This window comes from Scomber japonicus, chromosome 15 (genome assembly GCF_027409825.1).
Source record: "Scomber japonicus isolate fScoJap1 chromosome 15, fScoJap1.pri, whole genome shotgun sequence".
In the NCBI taxonomy this organism is placed as follows: domain Eukaryota; kingdom Metazoa; phylum Chordata; class Actinopteri; order Scombriformes; family Scombridae; genus Scomber; species Scomber japonicus.
The window spans coordinates 13,703,198-13,724,855 of NC_070592.1; the positions used below are offsets into that span (position 1 = coordinate 13,703,198).

Genomic DNA, 21,658 nt, shown 5'->3' on the forward strand with positions numbered 1-21,658 from the left:
TCCATTTTTCTGATATGTGGTTGTGTTTTTGCCACATGCACACTGTATTCATCCTCACTGGCTCTAGAGTTATACAGTGTAAATACTCCATCAATTAAGTATGCAGAACCCCAAAAGGTGCCTGAAAAGTGTACAAAAATAGTTTTATAATGTCTTCTGTGGCTCTGGAGGATCTGCTATCCAGGTACCTTGTGTGAAATGTAGGCTCCGGCCTTTTTGGAGCTTCAACCATACAAGAAACTTAATATCAGGTTATATATTGTCATTTGCTGCATCACCTATTTAACATGTCTCTTTTGAGTCTCCTAACTTTATGAAAGTGTAATAAATAGCTGGACTGCCCCTTTAAATAGTGGCCATTTAAACTCAGTGATTCTGTATTAAGTAAACTATGACACAGATGGCAAAAATATGAGGCAAACTAAAACACAGGAAACCCAAGAGCACAGAATTGATGCTCCAAACTGTCACACATGTATATATAGTTAGATAATATCGTCAGAGTATTGCCACGTAACACAGGCGAACCTAGTTACTTGGTATGCAGTTTTAACACTAGACTTGACCCTTGACCCTTAACCTGAGCCTCAACTGCCTCTCTATAATAAATAAGGTAATGTTTGATTAATCTTAACAGTATAAATAGCATTCCAGTGCTAATGTGTTTTTTATTCAAGTGTTTCAAAATGTTGTACATTTTTGTCATGTGTCCTAGTTTTTTGTGAATTTACCAAATTGTCAAGAACTCTGACTGAATTTACTACTGTTTGTTTATTTGGATAACATCCAATGTTAATTCATCTGTTCCTGACAGGGGGGGACAGTAAAAATGGTAAAGTAGCTGAGGACAGTGAAACTATTCCAGACCAGACACCTGCACAGGACGGCGATGCTAAACCTGCAGATGACTCTGCTGCAGCTGCAACATCTGCAGACCAAACCACCGAAGCTCCAGCAGCCACAGAGGCTGAAGCTCCTGCAGCAGGAGAGGAGTCCAAACCTGCTGCAGATAGTCCGCCTGCAGAGGAAGCTAAAGCAGAAGACCCTGCAGCTGCAGAGAAAGGTAGGTTCAAGTAAAAAAAAAAAAAAACAGGCACCAGTGACAGGTCATTGACAAGTGTTTAATTTCATTCCCACTATGTAAAATATTTGAGAGATATTCATTCACAGTTAAAAACGTTTTTTTAGTAGATTGTGAGCTGCAGACAGACATACTCATACTCAGCTTTGGGTTCAGTTTTCCATTATTTCTGCTGAGCATCCACATCTGACCAACTCCAACTTCTCTCTGCAAAATGACCAGCTTCAAGCTTTCAGCAGATCCTGTGCAAGGCTCTGTGCACATATTCACTTTCACTATGTGCTTTATTTTCAATGCAAACTATCCTGTGCACTATCTCCTAACACTGTGACCAGTGTCAGACTTGTATTTGACTGAGCACTTACCAAAGCTGATGGAGCTACATACCTGTGTGTCTGCATGTGTTTCATCAACCACCAACTTGCATATGGAGGTATTTGAGCCTTCAGGATTAAAACATTGAGCGAGTGAGGGGACTTTTTTCCTTATCCACATCTGTGAAACTGGTCATTTGACACTAGTAGCGTAGTTGGTAGAAAACAATAGTATTACTATTTGTGTGCCCCTGCAAGGGACAGGGAACTTATTAACCTTAGACAAAATGTGCGATTGTTTCCATTAACCAGCAGTAACCTGAGCAGTGCTCCGCCTCCTGTACAGTGACCCAGCGCCCAGGTACTGTACATATTGTCCCTTCCGTCTTTTCCTAGACCCTCCCCAGTCTCTCCCCAGTCCCACTGTCAGTAACCAGGCCGTATCCAACAACACACAGACATTGCTTTGGTCTTTAATAAACACACCGGGGTGGCAACAGGAATGTGTTTATAAGTCACACATCCAATTATTTAGTTAATATTTAAGGATGTGTTATGACAGTTGAGGTATTGGTTGAGTTGAACTAATCAGGTTAAAATTAATAAATTATTTTATAAATGTCAATATATTATAAATAATTTTTAATCTGTATGCTTGTTCAGATGGACAGAGGAGTTTTTTTTATTGAGGGGGCATCCACAGCAGTGATTAATTTAGGAAAGTATAAAAACATATTCAGAATATGTTCTTCTTTCTGGCAGCATTTCAGATGATGAAGTATGCAAGTAGTATGAAGGTGGTGCAGACTCATACCTTATCAGTCAGTTGATCAACAATTACTGTTTGTTGACGCTTAAACTATTGTAAGGGATTGACTTGACATCACAGTTTTGCTGATGCAACGTGAAACTCAAGCAAACGTGATGTGTATTTTTTAAACAGCACGTCCATGGTCAGCTCTTGATTTTGAAAAGTCATGATATAAACAATGAATTTCTTTTGATTAACCGTGTGATTGATACATACTGAAAGTTAAAACACATTTGAATGACTCATAATCAACTATTGACTGGAAGCTATTACATTACAGTTTGTTTAGCAGCCCTGTTGTTAGGGAACGGCACAAACACTGAAAGGGTGAATAGAGGCCCATACTCCCATACTGAACATCAAATGTAGTCAGGACACTTATAAGATATGATACATATGAACTTTTAAGCACTTGGCATTTGGCGTCTCTGCAGGAAACTGTATGTAAACCAGAGTAGTAACATCAAGAGACACTTCAGAGTGACTGCAGGTTGTAGGTGGTAATCTTTCAGCACACTTGACTCTAAATAGTTATCTTTACAAGGAGGTTTTCTACAGAGAACTGTGTGAGTTCAGTATTATATTCACTTCTATCAGTTCACTTATTGCTTCAAGATGCAAATGATTCACAGCCATGAGGTCAGCTCTTCATTTTCCTCTTTGTCTGATGCAAAGTGTCTGCTACTGTAAATGGTAAATGGACTTCATTTATACAGCGCCTTTCTTGTCTTCCAACCACGCAAAGCTCTTTATGCTGCTCATCAGGATCTTACCAAATAGCCTTTCACTCACTGATGGCACAGCAATTTGAGGTTAAGTATCTTGCTTCAACTATCATGCTGTCATTACTGTGACATTTGCACTGGAGGAGCTGGGGATCAAACCACCTATCTGATTAGGGGGTGACCTGCTCCTCCTCCTCCTGAGCCACAGCAGTCTATGTAGTGAAAATCACTAAAGTAAGACAAACAAGGTAGTGAAGCCATGGCACTGTGCATGTATTCAGTGGGAAAATGTCTTCCTCCTCATCCTCAGTTGACCGTCGTCATGGTCACCTATACCTTACCCATTGATATTAACACCTGGGTGATTCCCTCCCTTGAATCCTTGAGCTCCCACATTAAATGGGAAATGTGTATTTTGTGTAGGTGTTACCCTTGCTTCATGATACATACTAAAGCACAGCAAGTTGTTTCTGACAGATAATACGACACAGAATAATTGTGTTACATTGATTTTAATTGTAGCGTTTAATTGGAGGAATTCAGAAAAAAACATCCACAAAAATGTACCCACAGCCCCCAAGAAAAGATTGTTATGGCCCTAATACAATCATTTGTACCTTTAAAGTGTTCAGTAATCATCTATTATGTAATGCAGACTCAAAACAGTCAGCAGTCTTCTTGACCTTCGTCTCCACTTGATCTTGACCCCCTTCGGTGTCCAGCTTGACTCACATTCAGTTAAAGCTTGACCACAGTCCTGTTTGAATGCCCAGCATACACTGTGTGTGTGTGTGTGTGTGTGTGTGTGACATTGTTGTCACTGAGGTCTCATTAAGGTGCAATCCGAGTCCACAGAGAAACTAGAGCATGCCAACACATATAGGGCTTCCACTGGCGATGAACGATGTCAGGCCCGCTCAGCCTCCCTGCCTCTGTTTCACAGCCAATGGAGAGAAAAAGGATCGAGTGTCACAGTAACATGCTCGTTCTGCTCTGGAGCAGTCAGTGGTCAGAGTTTGGGAGTGGCTTGGTGAAAATATTCGGCTATCACAAGTCTTTTCTGATAGAAAAGCAGTCATGATGAATGTGATTTCAATGGTAATCTGTGTATTTCCTTGTTTATCAGTGATGTGATTTTACACCTTTGGATTAAAATGTGTTACATGCTAAGTAAGGAATGTTTCTGTTGGACAGAACATGTAGTGCCATGAATATTCAGTGCAAGCTTCAGCACAACAACAAAACGCACATGTTCTAACTTACATCTAATGGATGTAGCCATGAAGAGTTTTTTGCATAAATTTAGTGGTTTTGTGGTGCTCACAGTATTGAAAAAATGTATCTGAAGAAATGTATCTCTGCAGAAAAATGTCTCAGTTGCTCAGGATAATCCATACCGCTCACAGTTTCCATTGCAAGTACTTTCCAAAGACCAAGTGGATTATCCATAGTAAGAAGGACACTGTTTTTGGAAAAAGATGTTGCTGTGGATTTTTCAGTACTGACCCATTTGCCTCCTCTGCAACTTTGTCAAAACTTGGACAAATGAAATAAAACTGTCTCCTAGATAGTCATAAAATACACTTTCCCTCCATAATGAACTGACACTTAAAAGAGATTACATCTTTTTTTCCTTCTGACCAGAAAATGCAGAAGCCGGTGCAGAGCCCAAAACAGAGTAGGCACCAGGTGAGCAGCACTGTAGCTTCAACATGACATCACACGATTCACACTACAATATCTTTGTCATGCTAACAAGTTTTCTGTCCTTTATTTTTTATTTTTTTAGCTCCCAGTGAATTAATCCACAGACGAGTTCTCTGGAAGTGTCCGACCTGATTTGTATGCATGAATGAAAGCATGTGTGTGTGTGTGTGTGTGTGAATGATATCGCCTCGTTGCCAAGATACAGAACCTGTGATGACTACTTTCATTCGAGGTTCGTCAATCAGACATCACTGTGCCTTCTCCCCCTAACAATAGTGTTTGTTTGCAATATCTGCTCACAAACTGTATATGGACAGAGCTCTATAGCACTTAATGGGTGTGTTTGCTTTTTTTCCCCAGATGTCATCACTAGAGAATAGATTACATTATCCAGAAAAGTTTCTATTTATTGTCTGTATAGAAAGTTATAGTGGCAGATTTTGTGAAACATCATATATGTTTTAAATCTATTTGAATCCACAAGCCCATTCTCTACTTTTCTACAGAATCATACTACAAAGAACACCAAAGCCAAATGATATGATTTATGAAATTATATTCTTTTTGGGTGGCAGGCTTTGACTTTATGAGCATGTCTATTATGAATATGAAGAGCTGCTCCACTGCAGGTGTGTTTCTGTAAGCGTACACATACTGTAAGGATTGTCCAACTGATTTAAACATGAATTTATACACGTGAGAGCTTTTTTTTTTGGTTTCTGTTGTGTCATGATTTCTCTCTGGGCAGAAAACCTGAAAGTTCAATCTGTAATGAACTGTCCTAAAAATTAAAAAGGCCACGTTAAACAAAAATCACATTTAATACGGGAACTTTTATTGACATCTTAATAAGGGATGCAGAGTTATGTTTTAAGGTGAATAACCATTCAAGATTTAAGGGGTTTAATCACATTTATTTATTTGTGAAAGCTGCTTTTTTTAATCAAATGTTCATTTTCTCAGTAATAAAACAAAAGATGAGTTTCTAAACTAGAAACAGCACTGACAGGAAGTCCGCCTGACACTGAATCTTACCACTGTGGTGGAAAAGTTAGCCTGGTGATCGAGGTACAATCTCACATTTTCATCACCGTCTATATCATGTACATGTATGTATGCACTGTACGTAGGGTGTGAAATTAAGTGCTGCTCTGTTATTTAGGGGTTTAATCTAAAGATCAGTGGTTTTCCAGAGGTGCATTCAGAGCAACAAATGAATACTAAAATCCATAACTATCAGAAGGAAAGTCGACAAGATCCTAGTTTGGTCTTTCATGTGTTGAAACTATACGGTCACTTGATGGTTTTGACTACAGCTTGTTCGTCATACTGCCGGTTAGTCAGGAGTCTGAGAGAGGGCCGACGACAGCGACTGCCTCAATTTCCACCCGTCCGCCCTGAAGAAGGAGACAGAGAGACATTGAGGACATGGTGGATAAAAACAAATATGGGTAATAAAAACACTACAATGCAATATCACCCAATAACAGACACACACATCATCCAGATTACTGTGGTTTAACTGGCTGCTTCTCAGTATATTGATTTGTACAATTTACACTCCGCTCACAGTGAGAACAGCCACTTATGGATGATAGAAAATGTCTAATATGCATGAATGAGCACGCACCTTGCTATCATGAATTTCCACCTTAACCCTATGTATCAAATATATGTTACTACTACTGTGCTGCAGCTGTAAGGTAGTCTAAAGGTTTTGATTGCACTTACTCTGGGGAGTGCAGCCACTTGGTAGGCAGCTCTGGCGGGGAAGTTGCTGCGGAAAACTGGAGAGAACAAATTACATTATATTTAACTTAGAGGAGAAGAAAACTCAAAGGCCAAAAGGTTATATTCATTTAAAGGTGATTTATACATAACTAATACATAACTTTGCTGATGTACATCTTGTATTTAACTTCCTGATTTCTGTTTATTTTGCTCTTAAAAAGGCCTTATTCATGTAATAATAATCAAATCTGCGGTTGTTAATATTAATAAGTAACTGATAATGGGTAATGAGTTTCTAGTAAGCCATACAATACACAGTTGTAAATGTTAATAAGTACACATGCTCACAACTTTTTCCACAAGTTGTTTTCCTGATTTTTTTAAGAGCTTGTTAAAAAAGGGTTAGGGTTAAGGTTTTAGATTTAAAGGGTCATGTGTAAAGCGTCTGCTGGGACAGTGGGAAACATGAAACAAAGATTAGTCTCCAAATGTTTTTGTTTTTTTTAAGCAACAAATACAAGTAGCCATACCTATTTAAATATGCTATAACTTCAACTAGTAGCTGACATTTCCTTTCTTTTAAAAGGAGTTGTTTTGGCATTTTTTGACGCTCCCTTTCTTGGTTGGCTGAAACATGCCATAAAACCGGAAATATGGGCAGAGAGAGGAGTATGACATGATACAGAAGTCAAAATTCACGTCTTTCAATCACACTGGACTAGTGTCCTCCCCGTCCTGTGGTTTAAGGGTTGTGTAGAGTTGGGAGGAGGTTGGGTTTGAACCCGAGTCAATGGCCTACACAGCTATGCTGGCTGGTAGAGGTTGGGTTACATCTGTGCGCCTACATGCTGGTGTCCATTTACAGCTCAGTGGGCTCCGCAGCTTCCATTACCCCCCCGTCTGTTATGATCCAAGAGGAAATGCCTCTGAACTTTCATACTGTCTGCGAGGTGGCTGCCAAACCATCCAGCAGTCATCTTCTGAGTCAGTGAAATATGAGGCACTCATGACCACAAAGGGGCATGTAGAGTAAATACGACCATCAACCAAGACAATAAGAGAATATTTGGGATCAGGTTAATTTCTGGGAAACTGAAAATCAACTCCTCCCATGACAGATTGAAATCCAACTTTCACCCTTAACAAGGCACGTGGTGAACTACAGATCAGCACTACTAGAGTTTTTTGCTCAAGGACACTTCAGCAGCCTACGTACTCGTTCACACGGGGTTTGAATCCAGTTAAACAGTAAGTCTCCCTAATTATAATACACTACTGAAGAGGTAGAAACTGGTGAAGATGAACCACTGATCCATTGTCCATACTGATAGTTTGATTAATTAATCAGTCACACAACAAACAGTAACTCCAAATTTTCACCATTCATAGCATTTATAAAGACATACAGCTATTTATACACATATAATATATAGATTTCAAATGTACATTCATATAGAGTATTTGTCAACAATTATAACTTATTCTATCATGACATATTTTATATTATTACAACTGTGTTTTACAATAGTGTCATTAGTTATGTTTTTATATACAAAAGCTTTCACTCTAACCCATAGGAGGAGTTACATTAATAAACACTTACACCTGCTTACAACTACATCATTATCTGATATAAACTGCTTATTTTGTGTTTATATACTGGTAATACAACAGCAGCTTTAACAACATTGGCCGCCCCCATGTGGCTGCTTCTATACATTTAAGGAGTTATAATTATGAGTGAAGAACATAGGGTACATTTAAGCAGTTCCATTCAAGGTAATTGCCAATCTATTGTTTTCCGATGTCTTCTGCTTTCTAGCATCAAGTAAATATTTTTCTTATTGTCAACAAATGTCATAAAAATACTTTGTACTTTCTATCTTCCTTTCCCTGTCAGCGGCTCTCAGCCTTCTTTAAATCTTTAATAACAGCTCCCAAATATGTAGTTTAATATTTTCAAGATGCTCAGCAATTTTCTAAAACAGCTGGGCGTTGTCGTTTTTAGCAAACAGGAGAAAATACTGCATTTGTTAAGGACAATTTTTCACTGCAGATGAATACATAGTGGATTCCCTAAAGACTATTATCTACAGCACGTCTGTATATTCAAAATGAAATTAAAATGAAGTACAGCACCCAGGTTTATGGAGTTTAAGGTGTAGGGGAATGATATTTGTCTATGAAAATTGTCTCTCTGTAGACTGAGGTCTGCAGGGATAATTAATTGTTTGGACAAGGCTTCCTGTGTCCTATGACAGCCGTGGTCAGGTGCTGACATGCTGTACTTTGTGCAGATGGTCAGACTGGTCTCCTCTTAGACCGGATTGCATGTGACCTGTGTGCAGACTATGTGACTTCTTTAATCAGCATTTTGTTTATATAAATACAGTTAAAAGACGTGTGGAGAAGCTTATTATTATTATTATTACCTTATTTGGAGGTAGTAAGGGTGAAGATTTGATGAACATGTCATCCAGTGTAACTGTGGCTAACCGGTGTGTTTTTAATAGGTTTTTGAACTAAGGCAGAGAGGAATAAGGGATTACATTTTGGCTACAGATGAAAAAAAGTGGAAAGGTTTGTGGAAAGCACCCAGCGTCTGGACCTTGAGAGGCCCCACTGCTCTAGATTTGGTGTCCTTGCTATACTAATCTTAACCTTGAGGGGGAGATGGGCACACAGCTGCACCTGCTTCTTGGGAAAATCAGTGTTGTAGCCTTGGTGTCTGCCTGTTCACTCCACATGATATCTACTTCCATTCTGTTTTCTCTACTTATTTGAATTGTTATCGGTAAGTCAAGGGGAAAAAACATACTCTATAACGCCTTCCCATCCTGTGTTTGTTTTTTTGTGATGTATCTCTGATTCTAATGCTAATTTTCTCCATGCCTGTATTTAATGAATGACTGTTAATCTTTAAGTCAGCTCATTTATCTATGCTTCCTTCATGCTGCAGAAGGACAGAGATCAAATTGAGTTGTTTAATTGATCAATCAGCTACACCGGTTTGTATTGCTCTTTTTGGTCCTGTCATGTAATTTGTTTACAATAAGAAAATATAAAATATCACCAGATATTCTTTAATGTATTACTTGTCAACAATCAATAATTTCTTCTATAACGACATACTTTATATTATCATAACTGTGTTTTATCATAGTGTCATTCATTATGTTTATATATTTGCCTTTGCTTATGGATACGTACAGCAGGGCAATGTAGTAGAGGGTATTGTAGTTTTTAGAAGCTGTTACTAAAGGCAACATTAGTGCATTTGTTGGGGGATATTTTGGTAATAACACATAAGAACATGTCATTTGGTGTGTTTTAATAGTTTTTCAACAACAGCACCACAGAGTAATATGCTTTCAGACTTCTGCTACAGAGATAATACTTGTTAGCAGGATTGATTTGTTGCTGTTTTTGCTCTTTTTTTGTGGTTTGTTCATAATGAGAAAAATATAAAAGAAATCAGCAGATCTATTTATTAAGACATTGAGTTTAGAAATGAAAAACAAAGTATTGGCTCACATGTGGTGTAGACCTCATTGACGCTGTTGAAGTCATTTATATCTGCGAGCAGCACAGTCGTCTTCACCACTGAAACAGAAGAGTTCACTCTGTCAGAGAGTTCCGTTTTGAGCAGAAGAACCAGATAAAAACATGAAAGATGGAGCAGCCCGACTGAAGTGAGATCTCACCGTTAGTGTAGTCACAGCCGGCAGCTTTGAGGATCTCCCCCATGTTGATGAGAGCCTGATGGACGAGAGAGGAGGCAGGAAAGACATTTAATACATTTTTAATCTCGCTTTTGATGTTTATATATATTTTTTATTTAATAATAACAATAAAAGGTAATAAAATAATTCCCAGATGTTAGAGTAAATGTCCTGTCAGCCTTTATCAGCCTTCCCTGTGAGCCTCACCTGTTTGGCCTGAGCCTGCACTCCTCCGTCCACCAGCTGTCCAGAGGCCACGTCCAGACCCAGCTGACCCGAGATGTACATGGTCCTGTCCACAACCACCGCCTGGCTGAGGACCACACACACACACACACACACACACACACACACACACACACATAAACACACACACACTTTTAATCCCTGTTAGATATTTAATGTCTTAGATGTTCTTGTTCTTGAATCTTTACTTACTCTCCTCTCAGTCACACTCATTCAGTCCTGACAGGAAAACTTCAGTCTTTAACAAAAATGTGTCCCGCCATTTTAATTCAGGGTTTCAGCAGAGTTCTAATTTAAGACCATTTTATTTTATTATTAATAGTTAATTAGGCAGAGTTGAGGGTTAACCTTCCCTTGAATTCATGAATGAAGGACATCAGCACACTACTATCTCCTGGCTAAACTCCACCCATTGACGTCCTATTGGTCAGTGCAGAAACACCCCTCAATTTGTGCTGCAGCACCGTTAAAATAATTGCACAGATTCAATCAAAGAAGATCATTATTTTACAATAGACACTTAATAATTTAAGGGTTGCTTCTCTTATTTATGGTCACTGTTTTAATCACCTAGTAACACAAATTCAACACTAGCCTATATGTCCCTTTAGTTTATCCATATGCTTTCTATTATTGAAATAATGACAGGATAGTTCTTACCTGTATACTCCCTGCCTGATAGGAGCTTTTGGTGTGTAAGGGATTTGTCGACGAATAGTTGCCATTTTCAGTCTGTTGCCTGTCTGTCGCCTGTCTGTCAGAGAGAGTTCTGCTCTGCTGCTGCTGGTAAAAGTTCAACTTTGGCTCTTTTTATGGGTTCAAGTTAGGCAGGTGAGTTCATTGTACACTAAGGCCCGCCCCTGATCAAACAATAGACTGTCCCATTCATTCATTCATTCATTCATGTATGTATGTAGCCTTCTACCTTCTGCACCCTGCCTACCTCCTGCAACCACCGCACGTGTTGCTATAAATAGATTCACGCATGTTTCTGTGGTTAAAAAGTCTTCTTACCTGTACGGGCCGATGGCACCAGGAGCTGATGAGGTGCTGACAATTTTTCTGTTAAGTGCAGACATGATTTCTTGATTGTTCTCAACCTTTCTGGACCGCAGAGTGGATGTGAATGAAGGAAGTAGTTGTGCAACAACTTTTGGAGACACAGCTGCTGCCGTAAAATCTACCGTAATGTCTGTTGACAGGTGCACGCTGCATTTTTAGAGGAGCCTTATCCAAAATAACCATGAAAGTTTTGGAAAACACATTCAGGCACAACATCAGTATTCAGTCTATACAGTTCAGAAAATAGTTACATAAATGAAGAAATTAAGAATATGACATAGCTAATAAATGACATATAAAGATGATAAAAAACATGAATAAATAAATAATATTTTAATTACTGTCGCCATCTTGGACTTTTGGAGCCAGAAGTGACCATATTTCTCTTTATTTCAATGCCATAGTTATGCTAGTTAACCTATGTTGTCATCATGGTGGCAACTTCTCAATCACAACGTAGCCAAGCTGTAAAGCATACGCTGCTTTATTGTCCATTTCACTCTAAATGGGAGCATCATTTATAAAATGAACATCATGTTGTATTAAAGAAGACTTGAAACTAGAGATTAAGTCAATAAACTCTTTGGAAAAGCTTTTGCTGAGGTAATACATAATTATTCCAGTGCAGGTTTAAGTCACTTTTGCATTGGCTTCACATTTCAGAGGTGGAGCCAACCGCTTGGAAATGGCATGCAAAGGAAAAAATAATTGCACCCCTAGTTTAACAATTACGGTACAACAGGTGTCTTATCAAGTTAAAGTCTCCAGTTATGAAGTCAAAGACAAGATAAAAAGGCACTGCACTACAGTTATGGTTAACTAGAAGTAACTTTTATTATTTCTTGCACCTTTTCAAAACTTTATAAAGTATCACAAACAAACAAAAGATAATAAATTAAGTGGTTCAAACATAAATGCTTACATTCCACTCTACACCCTCAAGTAGAAGAAATAACAGAAAACAAATTAAATCATAGAGCTATATATCAAAACGTGATTTTAGATTTCAGATAACTATACATAATATGGCAGATTCTCAACAATGTCACATTGCAAAGACAGAGCAGATAGTTTTGTTTTTGTTAAAAGCTGCAATCAAACATGCATAGTCTAAAACACACAGAAATGAAGCCACACATAATTTTGACAGACGGCAAAAATATTAACAGCCATGTCAGCTTCTATATTTCAACCAGTGTCACAAAAAAAAAGAAACGTTCAATAAATAAAAGTGTGAATGCTTGTATGTAAGTTGCCAATGCACCGCAAGACTTCAGCACAGAGCAAAAAAAGTGAGTGACATTTAAATTCATTATGGTTCAGGGGAAAAAAAAAACATTTGAAAGAACAAACAGACATGATTCATTCAAAAGCTGAGAAGAGTACTTGATTGAAATTTAGATGAAAAGGTTTTTAAAAAGTCAGCTCATTTTGGCCACATTGTCCATCAAATAGTGTAACAGATTTATATGAGGCTACCATATTATTCAAATTAATACGCAGCGTGTGCGGGTTGATCCACACCACCAAGACTGCATACTAACATTCATATAGAACAGCGATCTGCAGACATACATGTATTTAGTATAAGGACAGTCTGAAATCATTCAAAGGGTCGTTATTAGCACATGTGAAGAATAAAAAGATGTAATAATCAACAGAAACTATAATTTCAAGCCCTGACAGTTAGTTTCCTTCATGAAATACGCCATTATCTTGTCAGTGTGGATTTTCCAAAACCGTTGCCACTGTTTCACCTTCAGCACAGCTCCAAAGCCTGACTAACCTTCACCTACATAAATGAAAACTGATTTCACAACACACACACAGTTGAACTCGGACCTGGGCAGTTTTATGCAAGCATAGTTATTCTAACTCACAAGTATGCTCCAAGCACGCAACATCTTCATTAGTAAGGTCACACCTCGTTAATTGTTACATTCTCACTCGTATCTGCTGAAGCGTACACGGAAGCTGCATGAACTAAAGAGTTACTAATGGAAATTTTTTATAAATGAGTCTGAAATTCAGACATTTAGACGTGTGGTTGATGCAGCAGCTATCTGATATCAGTTGGTCACTTTGTCGTCTCAACCTGATGCTTTTCTCCTGAAGTGGACAACAGCCGTACAACGTGACAACTCTTGCCTGGTTGCTTTCTTCTCCGAGCCCTGAAGCGCTATCTTCCACATTCACGGTTTTTATGTAACTCTTATCAATCATAGTGTGGAACAATCAGAGAAAACAGGATCATTAGGACATTTAAATGACGTACATGGTGTTTAAAGACTCTTGAGAGATAAAAATAAGTCACACAGGAATGATTTTGCTTGTATGGAAATAAGAAGTTTTAAATGTGTTATTACCTCGGAATGATTTGGATTTTAACTTTGTTTTTTCATTAGAGTGAAAAGTCTGCTTTTAAATGAATTAAGAGCAGTGGATAAGACCGTATTCAGACCAAATCAGGCCGGTGCTGTGAGAACGCCAGTCCTCTCATTCATTTGAACAGTGGTAGTGCATTTAAGGCTGCAGGGGGTTGTTGCCACAGCTGCGCCAAACTGGCCTGCGGTAAGAAATTTTATCCAGTCAACTACAGAGAAACACAACCTGACAACCGTTACTAGGAGGAAGGGAGGACATTCATCTCTTTGTTTGATTATGTAAAAAGTAGAGTCAGACTTTGAAGAGAGAGCAGCTGTGATCGAGCGGGCTACAAAGTGAATGAAGAGAGAGAACGGTGGTAGTGAGAAAGCTAATAATAAAATGTTATTTTCTGATTGTTTTGCAGCGGTTATATTCTCGAGCACAAACACCTTCACTCAACCTTGCTGATTTTGTCTGAATACGGCCTGAGTCTGCACTCAGAAAGAGATGCACAACTGGTACAGATGTGTTATGAGGCACTAAAATGCATGTAGTCTGTCAATAAAGACAGTGCCCTCAATGTACAAAGCAGCCCAGAACATCAGGATTAAAGAGGAAAAGATTAAATAAATGATGATAAAATATGAATAAAATAAGTTCTTTCTGGTCCACAAACAACTGAAAACATGCACAATTCTTTCTTAACCATCTGAATGATTTCCGTCCTTTCTTCTTTCCATCGTCCACTTCCAACTCATCTCCAAGTGAGGCTCTAAAGCTCAAGAAAACTTGGTTGTCTTTTTGACATTGCTTTTTTTCTCCCCTCTTTTTGAAAACCAGCTTTCAAATATTTTAAGGCATTCTCAACTTCATCAACATCATCTTGATTGTCTTTGGTCATGGACAAACCTCCACAGCTTTTGTTGCAGGCATTTCCAAACTAGGCTCTATATTATTTTATTTACACTGAAAGTAAAAAGTCTGAGGACAAAAAGAAAAAGACGACCACTGGTTACTGACCACACTGCTTCTAAATTCACTGATGCCAGAGGATGGGTGGCATGTTGGCCTGGATGTTGTAGGGGGGGAACTTGGTTTCCAGAGGCCGATCTGGGTGACATAACGGGTAACTTCATTGAAAAAGGGGGAAATTCATTTTGTGACCTCCAGAAAAAAATAAACTTTACAGGAAGTTTAGAAACAAATGTGAGAAAATGGACTAATAGCATCCAGAAATAGTATCGAACAAGCCGGATAGACGTACGAGAGAGGAATTCAGGGGCCAAAATGGATGTCACCCAGGCGACGAAACCATTAAATTTCACAGACGACAACAAACTTTCCTCCTTTCCTCCTCTGCTGACCGACTGCTCCTTCAGTCAGCAGCCGGTCAGACCAGCAGTGGGCTTCCAACAAGGTCATCATAGTTCTTCTGAGTCAACTTGACATACGTTTTGTAGTCATGGTGGCTTTGGGAAACCCAGACCAGAGGGTGAAGGCGACAGGGAAGAGGAGCACTCAGAAGTTCTGTTGCCGTCGCTTCTTGGCGTCCATGGCGTCCAGGATGGGCTGCCTCTTGGCGGTGTAGCGCTGCCTGAGCTCCTCGATCTCTCGCTCCATCATGGGATCCAAGGCACTCAGACGCAGCTGCAGCTCTTCAAAGTCCAGGTTTTTCAACTAGATGGCGACAAACGAACATAGACACAGAAACACACAAACAATGGAAAAGGGATGAGTCATAGTTAGTGTCTTGTGGCGATTCCTGATGGAAACTGTTTCTGTTTGGCAATTTTTAGCATTGAATCACTGCAGCTAGAGTGCAACAACTATAAAAAAACAAAACAACATTTAATACTCAGGGAAGATGTTACTCACAAAGTCAAAGTCTCCATCCTGAGGCACCTTCCAGTTGTCAGGGAAGACGTTCTTGGACTGGATGTGGTAGCCGGGCTGCTCCTGCGGCTGGTTGTGATTGTAGTTCTCCTGCTGCTGGGCTGCCTTGTTGGAGTCCTGCTTGTCAAAGTAGTCCATGAAGGACGGACGTATGGGCTGCTGGGGGGTGGCGTGCCCTGTGGATGAGGAAGAAGGTCTTTTAACAATCTTGAAGGACATACTGATTCCAAAGTTTTATTTCATACATTAATTAGATATTTAGTGATGCTAAACATCCAAAATAAGTTATTTAAATTATTCCAAGTCAATCATTTTTTCATTTTCAATTAATCTGTTTTCTTTTTCAAGTAAGGGTTGCTAAGTGTGTTGAGTGTCTACAAAATGTCAGAACATAGTAAAAAATGCCCGTTAGAGAAGCTTCTTAGAGTCCATGGTGACGTCCTCAAATGTTATATTTTGTCCAAAACCTAAAGATATTCAGTCATATATGGCACACAAAAGCTTTAAATTGTCAAATTTGAGAAGCTGCAGCAAAGTATTTTTTTGGGTCACAACCTTAACCCTAACAACCCTTTGAAAATCACTAAAATGATTATTCGATTATCAAAATAGTTGCAGATTTTATTTTTTGTCAATAAACAAATTGATAAATTGACTAATCATCACAGTTTAAGGGACACTATTTTGGAGACAAACACCTTCTGAATGATCACCTATGAAAGAAAGACTTTTAAAAATATATATTTAAGAGTCAACATTTTAATTAACATTGAGTGTGTGCTTACTTCTCATGGATCCCTGATCTTCCTCCTCCTCTTCATCATCACTGTTAATGACCATAGTGCCGAGGTCCGACTCCAACATGGTGCTTCCGTGTTCGATCATCGTCTGTGCTCCATCGCTCATGGTGCTGGTGGCCCTCATGGTCCCTGCGCCCTCCGAGCCCGACTTTACCATAGTGTGAGAGTCCACCTCCGTCTCCTCCTCCTAGAGGAAACAAGATTATCATAAAGTCATCACATATATATAAAGCTGTCTGCTGGTTGCTTTTACTTTAAGCTCAGCATACTCACAGAGTTGTCGTCCTCCTCCTCCAGCTCTCTCTGCTGCTCCTGCTGCCGCTTGGCTTTCATCTCCATGGCCTCAGTTATCAGGTCTCTCAGGATTGTGACCGGTTTGGCCTGGCTGATGAACGGATGCTGGACAACCACAAAAGGGAAAACAACGTTGTGAGTACCATATTTTACCACTTTGTGTCCTCTTTGTGTGTGAGTGTGTCTCTATCTTTCCTCCAACCTGTAGGAGCTGTGTGGCGGTCGCTCTCTGCTCAGGATTCTTGACCAAACACTTCTTGACAAAGTCTGTGAACTCGTCCGACCAAAGCTCCGGCTTCCTGAATGTAGGAGGAGGGTTGGTGGGGATCATGAAGATGGCCTGTAGGACGAAAGAAAGGATGGTAAAAGGGGGGGGGGGGTGAGTGGTGGGTTCCTCAAATCCAAACTTTGTTAAAAGTTCTTAAATAAACTTTACACTCACTCTCATAGGATGGATGTCAGCGTAGGGAGGCTTTCCCTCGGCCATCTCTATGGACGTGATGCCTAGAGACCAGATGTCAGCTACACAGTTGTAGCCGATCTCTTGGATCACCTCTGGGGCCATCCAGAACGGAGTACCGATCACAGTGTTTCTCTTTGCCATAGTGTCCTGGAGAGAAAATAGATTATGTTAAATTGGTTCAAATGGATTCGCAAAATCAATGAATGATTAAACAGTATTATTCCAAGTGTGAGTTTGATGACATTCACAAACATCTGCTGTCCATCCTCCTCAAATCCTTCAGTGCATGATAGAAACCTCTAATCTAAATATATTTAGTAGTAAAAGTAAACAAATAATCAAGTAAATTACTTCCACTGGCTTTGTTGTGATAAACATCAGCAATTATGTTACCGTTAGTTGTCCGGCGACTCCAAAGTCAGCAAGTTTGGCGTGTCCCTCTGTGTTGAGGAGGATGTTTCCTGCCTTGATGTCCCGATGGATCTTCCTCATAAAGTGAAGATATTCAAGACCCTTCAGTGTTGACTTCAGGATGGTGGCGATCTCATCTTCTGTGAGCTGAAGGGATTTACGTGAGATTTAAGCATTGATGAAAATAATCATTGTTATTCTTCATACAATGAGTTCAGGGCTGCAACTTATTTTCACTTTTGCTTTATAGTCTTCAAATGTCATGTTTTTTCCCCCTTCAGTCAAAAATCCGAAGAGATTGAGTTTAAAGTCATGCATGACATAAAAATCTTAAAATCCTCAGATATGCCAAGCTCCAAAAAGCAAATATTTGGAATTTCTGCTTTAAAAAAAACAAAGATAGTTGCAGAATACTTTTCTTTTGACTTACTGATTGATTGATTAATTCATTGCCTAATTGTTGCATCTGTAAATGAGTCTTTTGGCCAGTCCAATTAAAAATATAGTCAACCAAGACATTTTTCTCCTTGATCAAAACATATTATATTTTATGAATTTTAACATTTGCTTAGGTATTTATAACTAATGACTGACTCAGCAATCTTTCTTCCTGTTGTGCATTGCTGTGCAAACAATGCCTTGTTATCATTATTAAAATACTTCTGCATCTATCGGTTTTATATGTCTTGGTCTTAACATGTCGGGACTTCAGTAAATAAGTGAAACTTTCAAATTAAACTGTGCTATTTTAGTAAGTAGTTCTATGTAGAAAATATTTTTAGAAATTGCTTTATCTGGTCACATTAAAACCCATCAAAGAAAATATGAACTCTGATCACAGAGCTGTTACTCTGTGTAAAAACACCAACCGTTTTGTTACGCAGTCTGATGATGTCAGAGACGGAGCCGGCTCCACAATATTCCATGACGATCCACAGGTCTGTGTTCTTGAAGTAGCTGCCATAGTACTTCACCACATAGGGACTAGGAGGAAATGCAAGACAGAGTGTTTTTTAAAGTTTCATTTAAGAGCAGAAGTGAGAAACTCTCATAGATCAAGACATAGAGCTGTACGGGTAGCTAATTATACCTTTAAAAGCTGAGAATGATCTCAATTATGGAGGCAAATATGATGCTTGTTAGACAACAAGGTTTTTAAAATCTAATCAAAGCTGTCAAAGCTGCTCTAACCTGTCACATTGTTGCATGATGGAGATCTCCTTGATGATCTCCTGCAGATCCGACTCCACAGGAACCTGCTTGATGGCGACAACTTGACCCGACTCCTTATGGATGGCCTTGAACACGCTGCCATAAGAGCTAAACACACACACGCACACACACACACATAAGTTAAGACCCAATTTGTCCTGAGTCGATTTAATAACAAACATTAACAAATGAATGTTTAATATGTAAATAAGGAACAATTTCAGAAGTGCTTTTATCTGATTGAAGGATGTTTTGAGTCATCACTACACAAGTAATCTAGCCACTGGTGGAAATAAAGGTTAGGCTGAACAATTTAGAAAAAATATCTAATTACGATTATTTTGACTGATATTGCAACTGCACTATGATTTGCAATGTTAGAGAGAATGATCATTTTTACACCATTATTCTCATTTTAATTGAAAAACAAAATGATTATGGTGTGATTTTTGCGGGAATCTATACCAAACAAAGATGTTTGTAGAAGTCTGTAGAATATGATGTGTAGGCCACGACATCCCTGCAGCACGACAATATTTAATTTAACTCCTGTGATTTGAAAAATTGCAGGAGGCCATATTAAGGTTTCATTAAAGTTTCAATGTATTGTTCAGCCCTGTTTCTTACCCTTCACCGAGCTTCTCGAGGACATCAAACACTTCCTCTGGTTGTTTGGTCAAACTGTCCTCACTCAGCTTTTTCAGCTTGCTGTAAAAAAAAAGAAGAAACGGAACAAATAAAGTGTAACTTCAGTGTGATAGAGTAAATAGAAACAAGTAGTGAAACCAAACTAAAACATTGTGCCATGGCAGCGTCTGAAAACAAACTTACATTAGTGTCCTGTATGTTACATTGGTTACACACATATAAAGTTAGGAATACTTGACTCAAAGACACAAAATTCAGTGTTAGATATCATAACAAATTACATAGAAATTCAATTTCTTTGCGTTTGGAACAGTTGGTCTGACAAAATGAGCGAAATTAGCAAAATGATGAAATTATGGAGGGTAATTTTCAATATTTTCAAATATTTTAAAGAACAGACAACTTTTCTATGAATTGAAAAAAAACAACTAACAACATTAATCTTTACTTCTAATCTTATAGCTTTTTCACCTAACCTGGCACCTTTATGACAAAAAAAACACATTTAATTGAAGAATACTCCTAAACCAGCTGCTGTCGTCTTTAGTTGCTAAGACACCCAGTGTGTCAGCCTGGCAGCGAGACCAATTAAATAAACGGTCACTAAGGATACCAATTAGTCTAACAGCGGAGGTGAGCGATTGTTTTAATTTACACGTTTATTTTTATATCTCATGTTCAAATCTGGTTCATAATATGTGAAAATTAACATACACAGAGACATGTCAGGGAGCTGTTAGAAGCATAAAAGCGGTGTTTGTGATTTAGGCTGAAAGTTAGGTTAATTTACTTTAGTTTAACGAAATAAAAACTTTGAGAGCAGACCGACAAAGCTAACTGGTGTTAGCAGTTAGCCTGCCGCCTACGTTAGCCCGTTTAGCTCACAGCGCATTTTTTTTTTTTTTTTTTTGTACAGCCGCCGGATTTACACCAACCTTTTGGGCGCAGTGGGCTCCATGATTTACAGCGACCACGAATAAAAACTGGAACAGATTAATGGTGGGTTGTGGCAGTTTTCTGGCCAGGAGTCACCATGTGAACATTGTCGATTGAGTCGTTGTTGTCAAAAACTACTGGAGGGCCAGCTGAGTCTCTCAGTCAGATGATGGACTGTTTCTGAGGGTTGTAGTTTCATTACAGCGCCTCCCGTCGGCCCGGAGCAGCAACACGGTCAGATGTTTTCTTATCAATAACTATTTTCTTATCAATAACCAGGGTTAGGAAGGTTACTTTGCAAATGTGATAGGTTACAGATTACTAGTTAATCTATTTGAAATGCACTTTAATGTGAAATACTCTGCAATATTGGCATTTCATGTATACAGACAATACTAATAATTTCAATTGTGTGCAGTATTCATATATATATTTATTTCACTTTAATCTGTGAAATAAGAATATCACCTCTGGTATATTACCACTCAATATCAATATTAGGCTACTCTTATAAATAATGTCACAATTATTTTTGTAACATATTTTTACTATTATTGTTCTTATTGTTTTTGTACTTATTATTTATTGTTCTTTATTATTTTCTTTTTGCTGCTCTTATATTCTCTTTTGCTGTCCACTGCTGCTATAACAATGCAGATTTCCCCATTGTGGGACTAATAAAGGAATATCTTATCTTATCTTATCTTATCTTATCTTATCTTATCTTATCTTACAAGTAATGTAACTATTTCAATTATTTAATCAAAGTAATGGAACTCATTACTCCCACTAAAAAATACTTGCTATGTAAACCCCAGGAACATTGCACACGTTTGTAATCTCATGAACCAAGGATACTAATTAGTCAAACAGCTGAGGTGAGCGGTTGTTGTAATTTACACATTTATATTTATATCTCATGCTCAAATCTAGCTCATATATATGGACAGACACATATAAGGGAGCTGTTAGAAGGTTAAAAAGAGTGCAATGTGTATATTTCACATTTAGATTTAGATTTTTCCACTGTACTGCTTGTCTCAATCTTAATTTCTCTCAAGGTGGATCAATAAAGATACATCTTATATCTTGTATCAGGTATAAAAAGCCTTGAAAGTCTTGGGTGTTGGGTGTTAGGATGGATATGTACCTAGTGGCATGGGTGAGGCAATATGTTTCCAAATCTTTGCAGTGCAAGAGCTGTAGGAAGTTTGGTCATTGTTTGTTTGTATGTT

The 21,658-nt window shown here is 38.5% G+C and overlaps 2 protein-coding genes across 3 annotated transcripts; both read right to left on the reverse strand.

Moving 5' to 3' along the window:
* Positions 1-5,422: 5,422 nt before the first annotated feature.
* On the reverse strand, positions 5,423-11,487 carry rida (reactive intermediate imine deaminase A homolog). 2 transcript variants are annotated; one of them, XM_053334513.1, is made up of 6 exons: positions 11,352-11,487; positions 10,299-10,404; positions 10,074-10,128; positions 9,904-9,972; positions 6,370-6,425; positions 5,423-6,035 (listed from the first exon to the last, which is right to left on the reverse strand). In XM_053334513.1, the coding sequence occupies exons 1-6, from the start codon at positions 11,414-11,416 to the stop codon at positions 5,979-5,981; spliced, it is 408 nt and encodes a 135-aa protein (XP_053190488.1). In that variant the 5' UTR covers positions 11,417-11,487; the 3' UTR covers positions 5,423-5,978. The 2 variants fall into 2 exon arrangements, with proteins under 2 accessions (XP_053190488.1, XP_053190487.1); XM_053334512.1 differs by lacking the exon at positions 11,352-11,487 and adding an exon at positions 10,998-11,158 and having other exon boundaries at positions 5,428-6,035.
* A 727-nt stretch (positions 11,488-12,214) lies between these two features.
* On the reverse strand, positions 12,215-20,563 carry stk3 (serine/threonine kinase 3 (STE20 homolog, yeast)). The gene is made up of 11 exons (XM_053334287.1): positions 20,423-20,563; positions 19,467-19,547; positions 18,819-18,947; positions 18,497-18,611; positions 17,610-17,774; positions 17,196-17,363; positions 16,956-17,093; positions 16,733-16,858; positions 16,445-16,646; positions 15,642-15,835; positions 12,215-15,443 (listed from the first exon to the last, which is right to left on the reverse strand). Exons 1-11 carry the CDS (start codon positions 20,443-20,445, stop codon positions 15,285-15,287), a joined length of 1,500 nt encoding a protein of 499 aa, XP_053190262.1. The 5' UTR covers positions 20,446-20,563; the 3' UTR covers positions 12,215-15,284.
* Between the last annotated feature and the right edge of the window lie 1,095 nt (positions 20,564-21,658).

Excerpts from the sequence above, each read along its gene's own strand:
- rida (XM_053334513.1), bottom strand. The coding sequence starts at position 11,416 with ATGTCTGCACTTAACAGAAAAATTGTCAGCACCTCATCAGCTCCTGGT. Across the intron at positions 10,129-10,298 it reads TGCAGGCTCAGGCCAAACAG|GCTCTCATCAACATGGGGGA; the intron begins GTGAGGCTCACA and ends CTCGTCCATCAG. Across the intron at positions 6,036-6,369 it reads AAGTGGCTGCACTCCCCAGA|GGCGGACGGGTGGAAATTGA; the intron begins GTAAGTGCAATC and ends CTCCTTCTTCAG.
- stk3 (XM_053334287.1), bottom strand. The coding sequence starts at position 20,445 with ATGGAGCCCACTGCGCCCAAAAG. Across the intron at positions 19,548-20,422 it reads GAGCCCACTGCGCCCAAAAG|CAAGCTGAAAAAGCTGAGTG; the intron begins GTTGGTGTAAAT and ends TTTTTTTTACAG. Across the intron at positions 16,647-16,732 it reads AGGAGGAGGACGACAACTCT|GAGGAGGAGACGGAGGTGGA; the intron begins GTGAGTATGCTG and ends TGTTTCCTCTAG.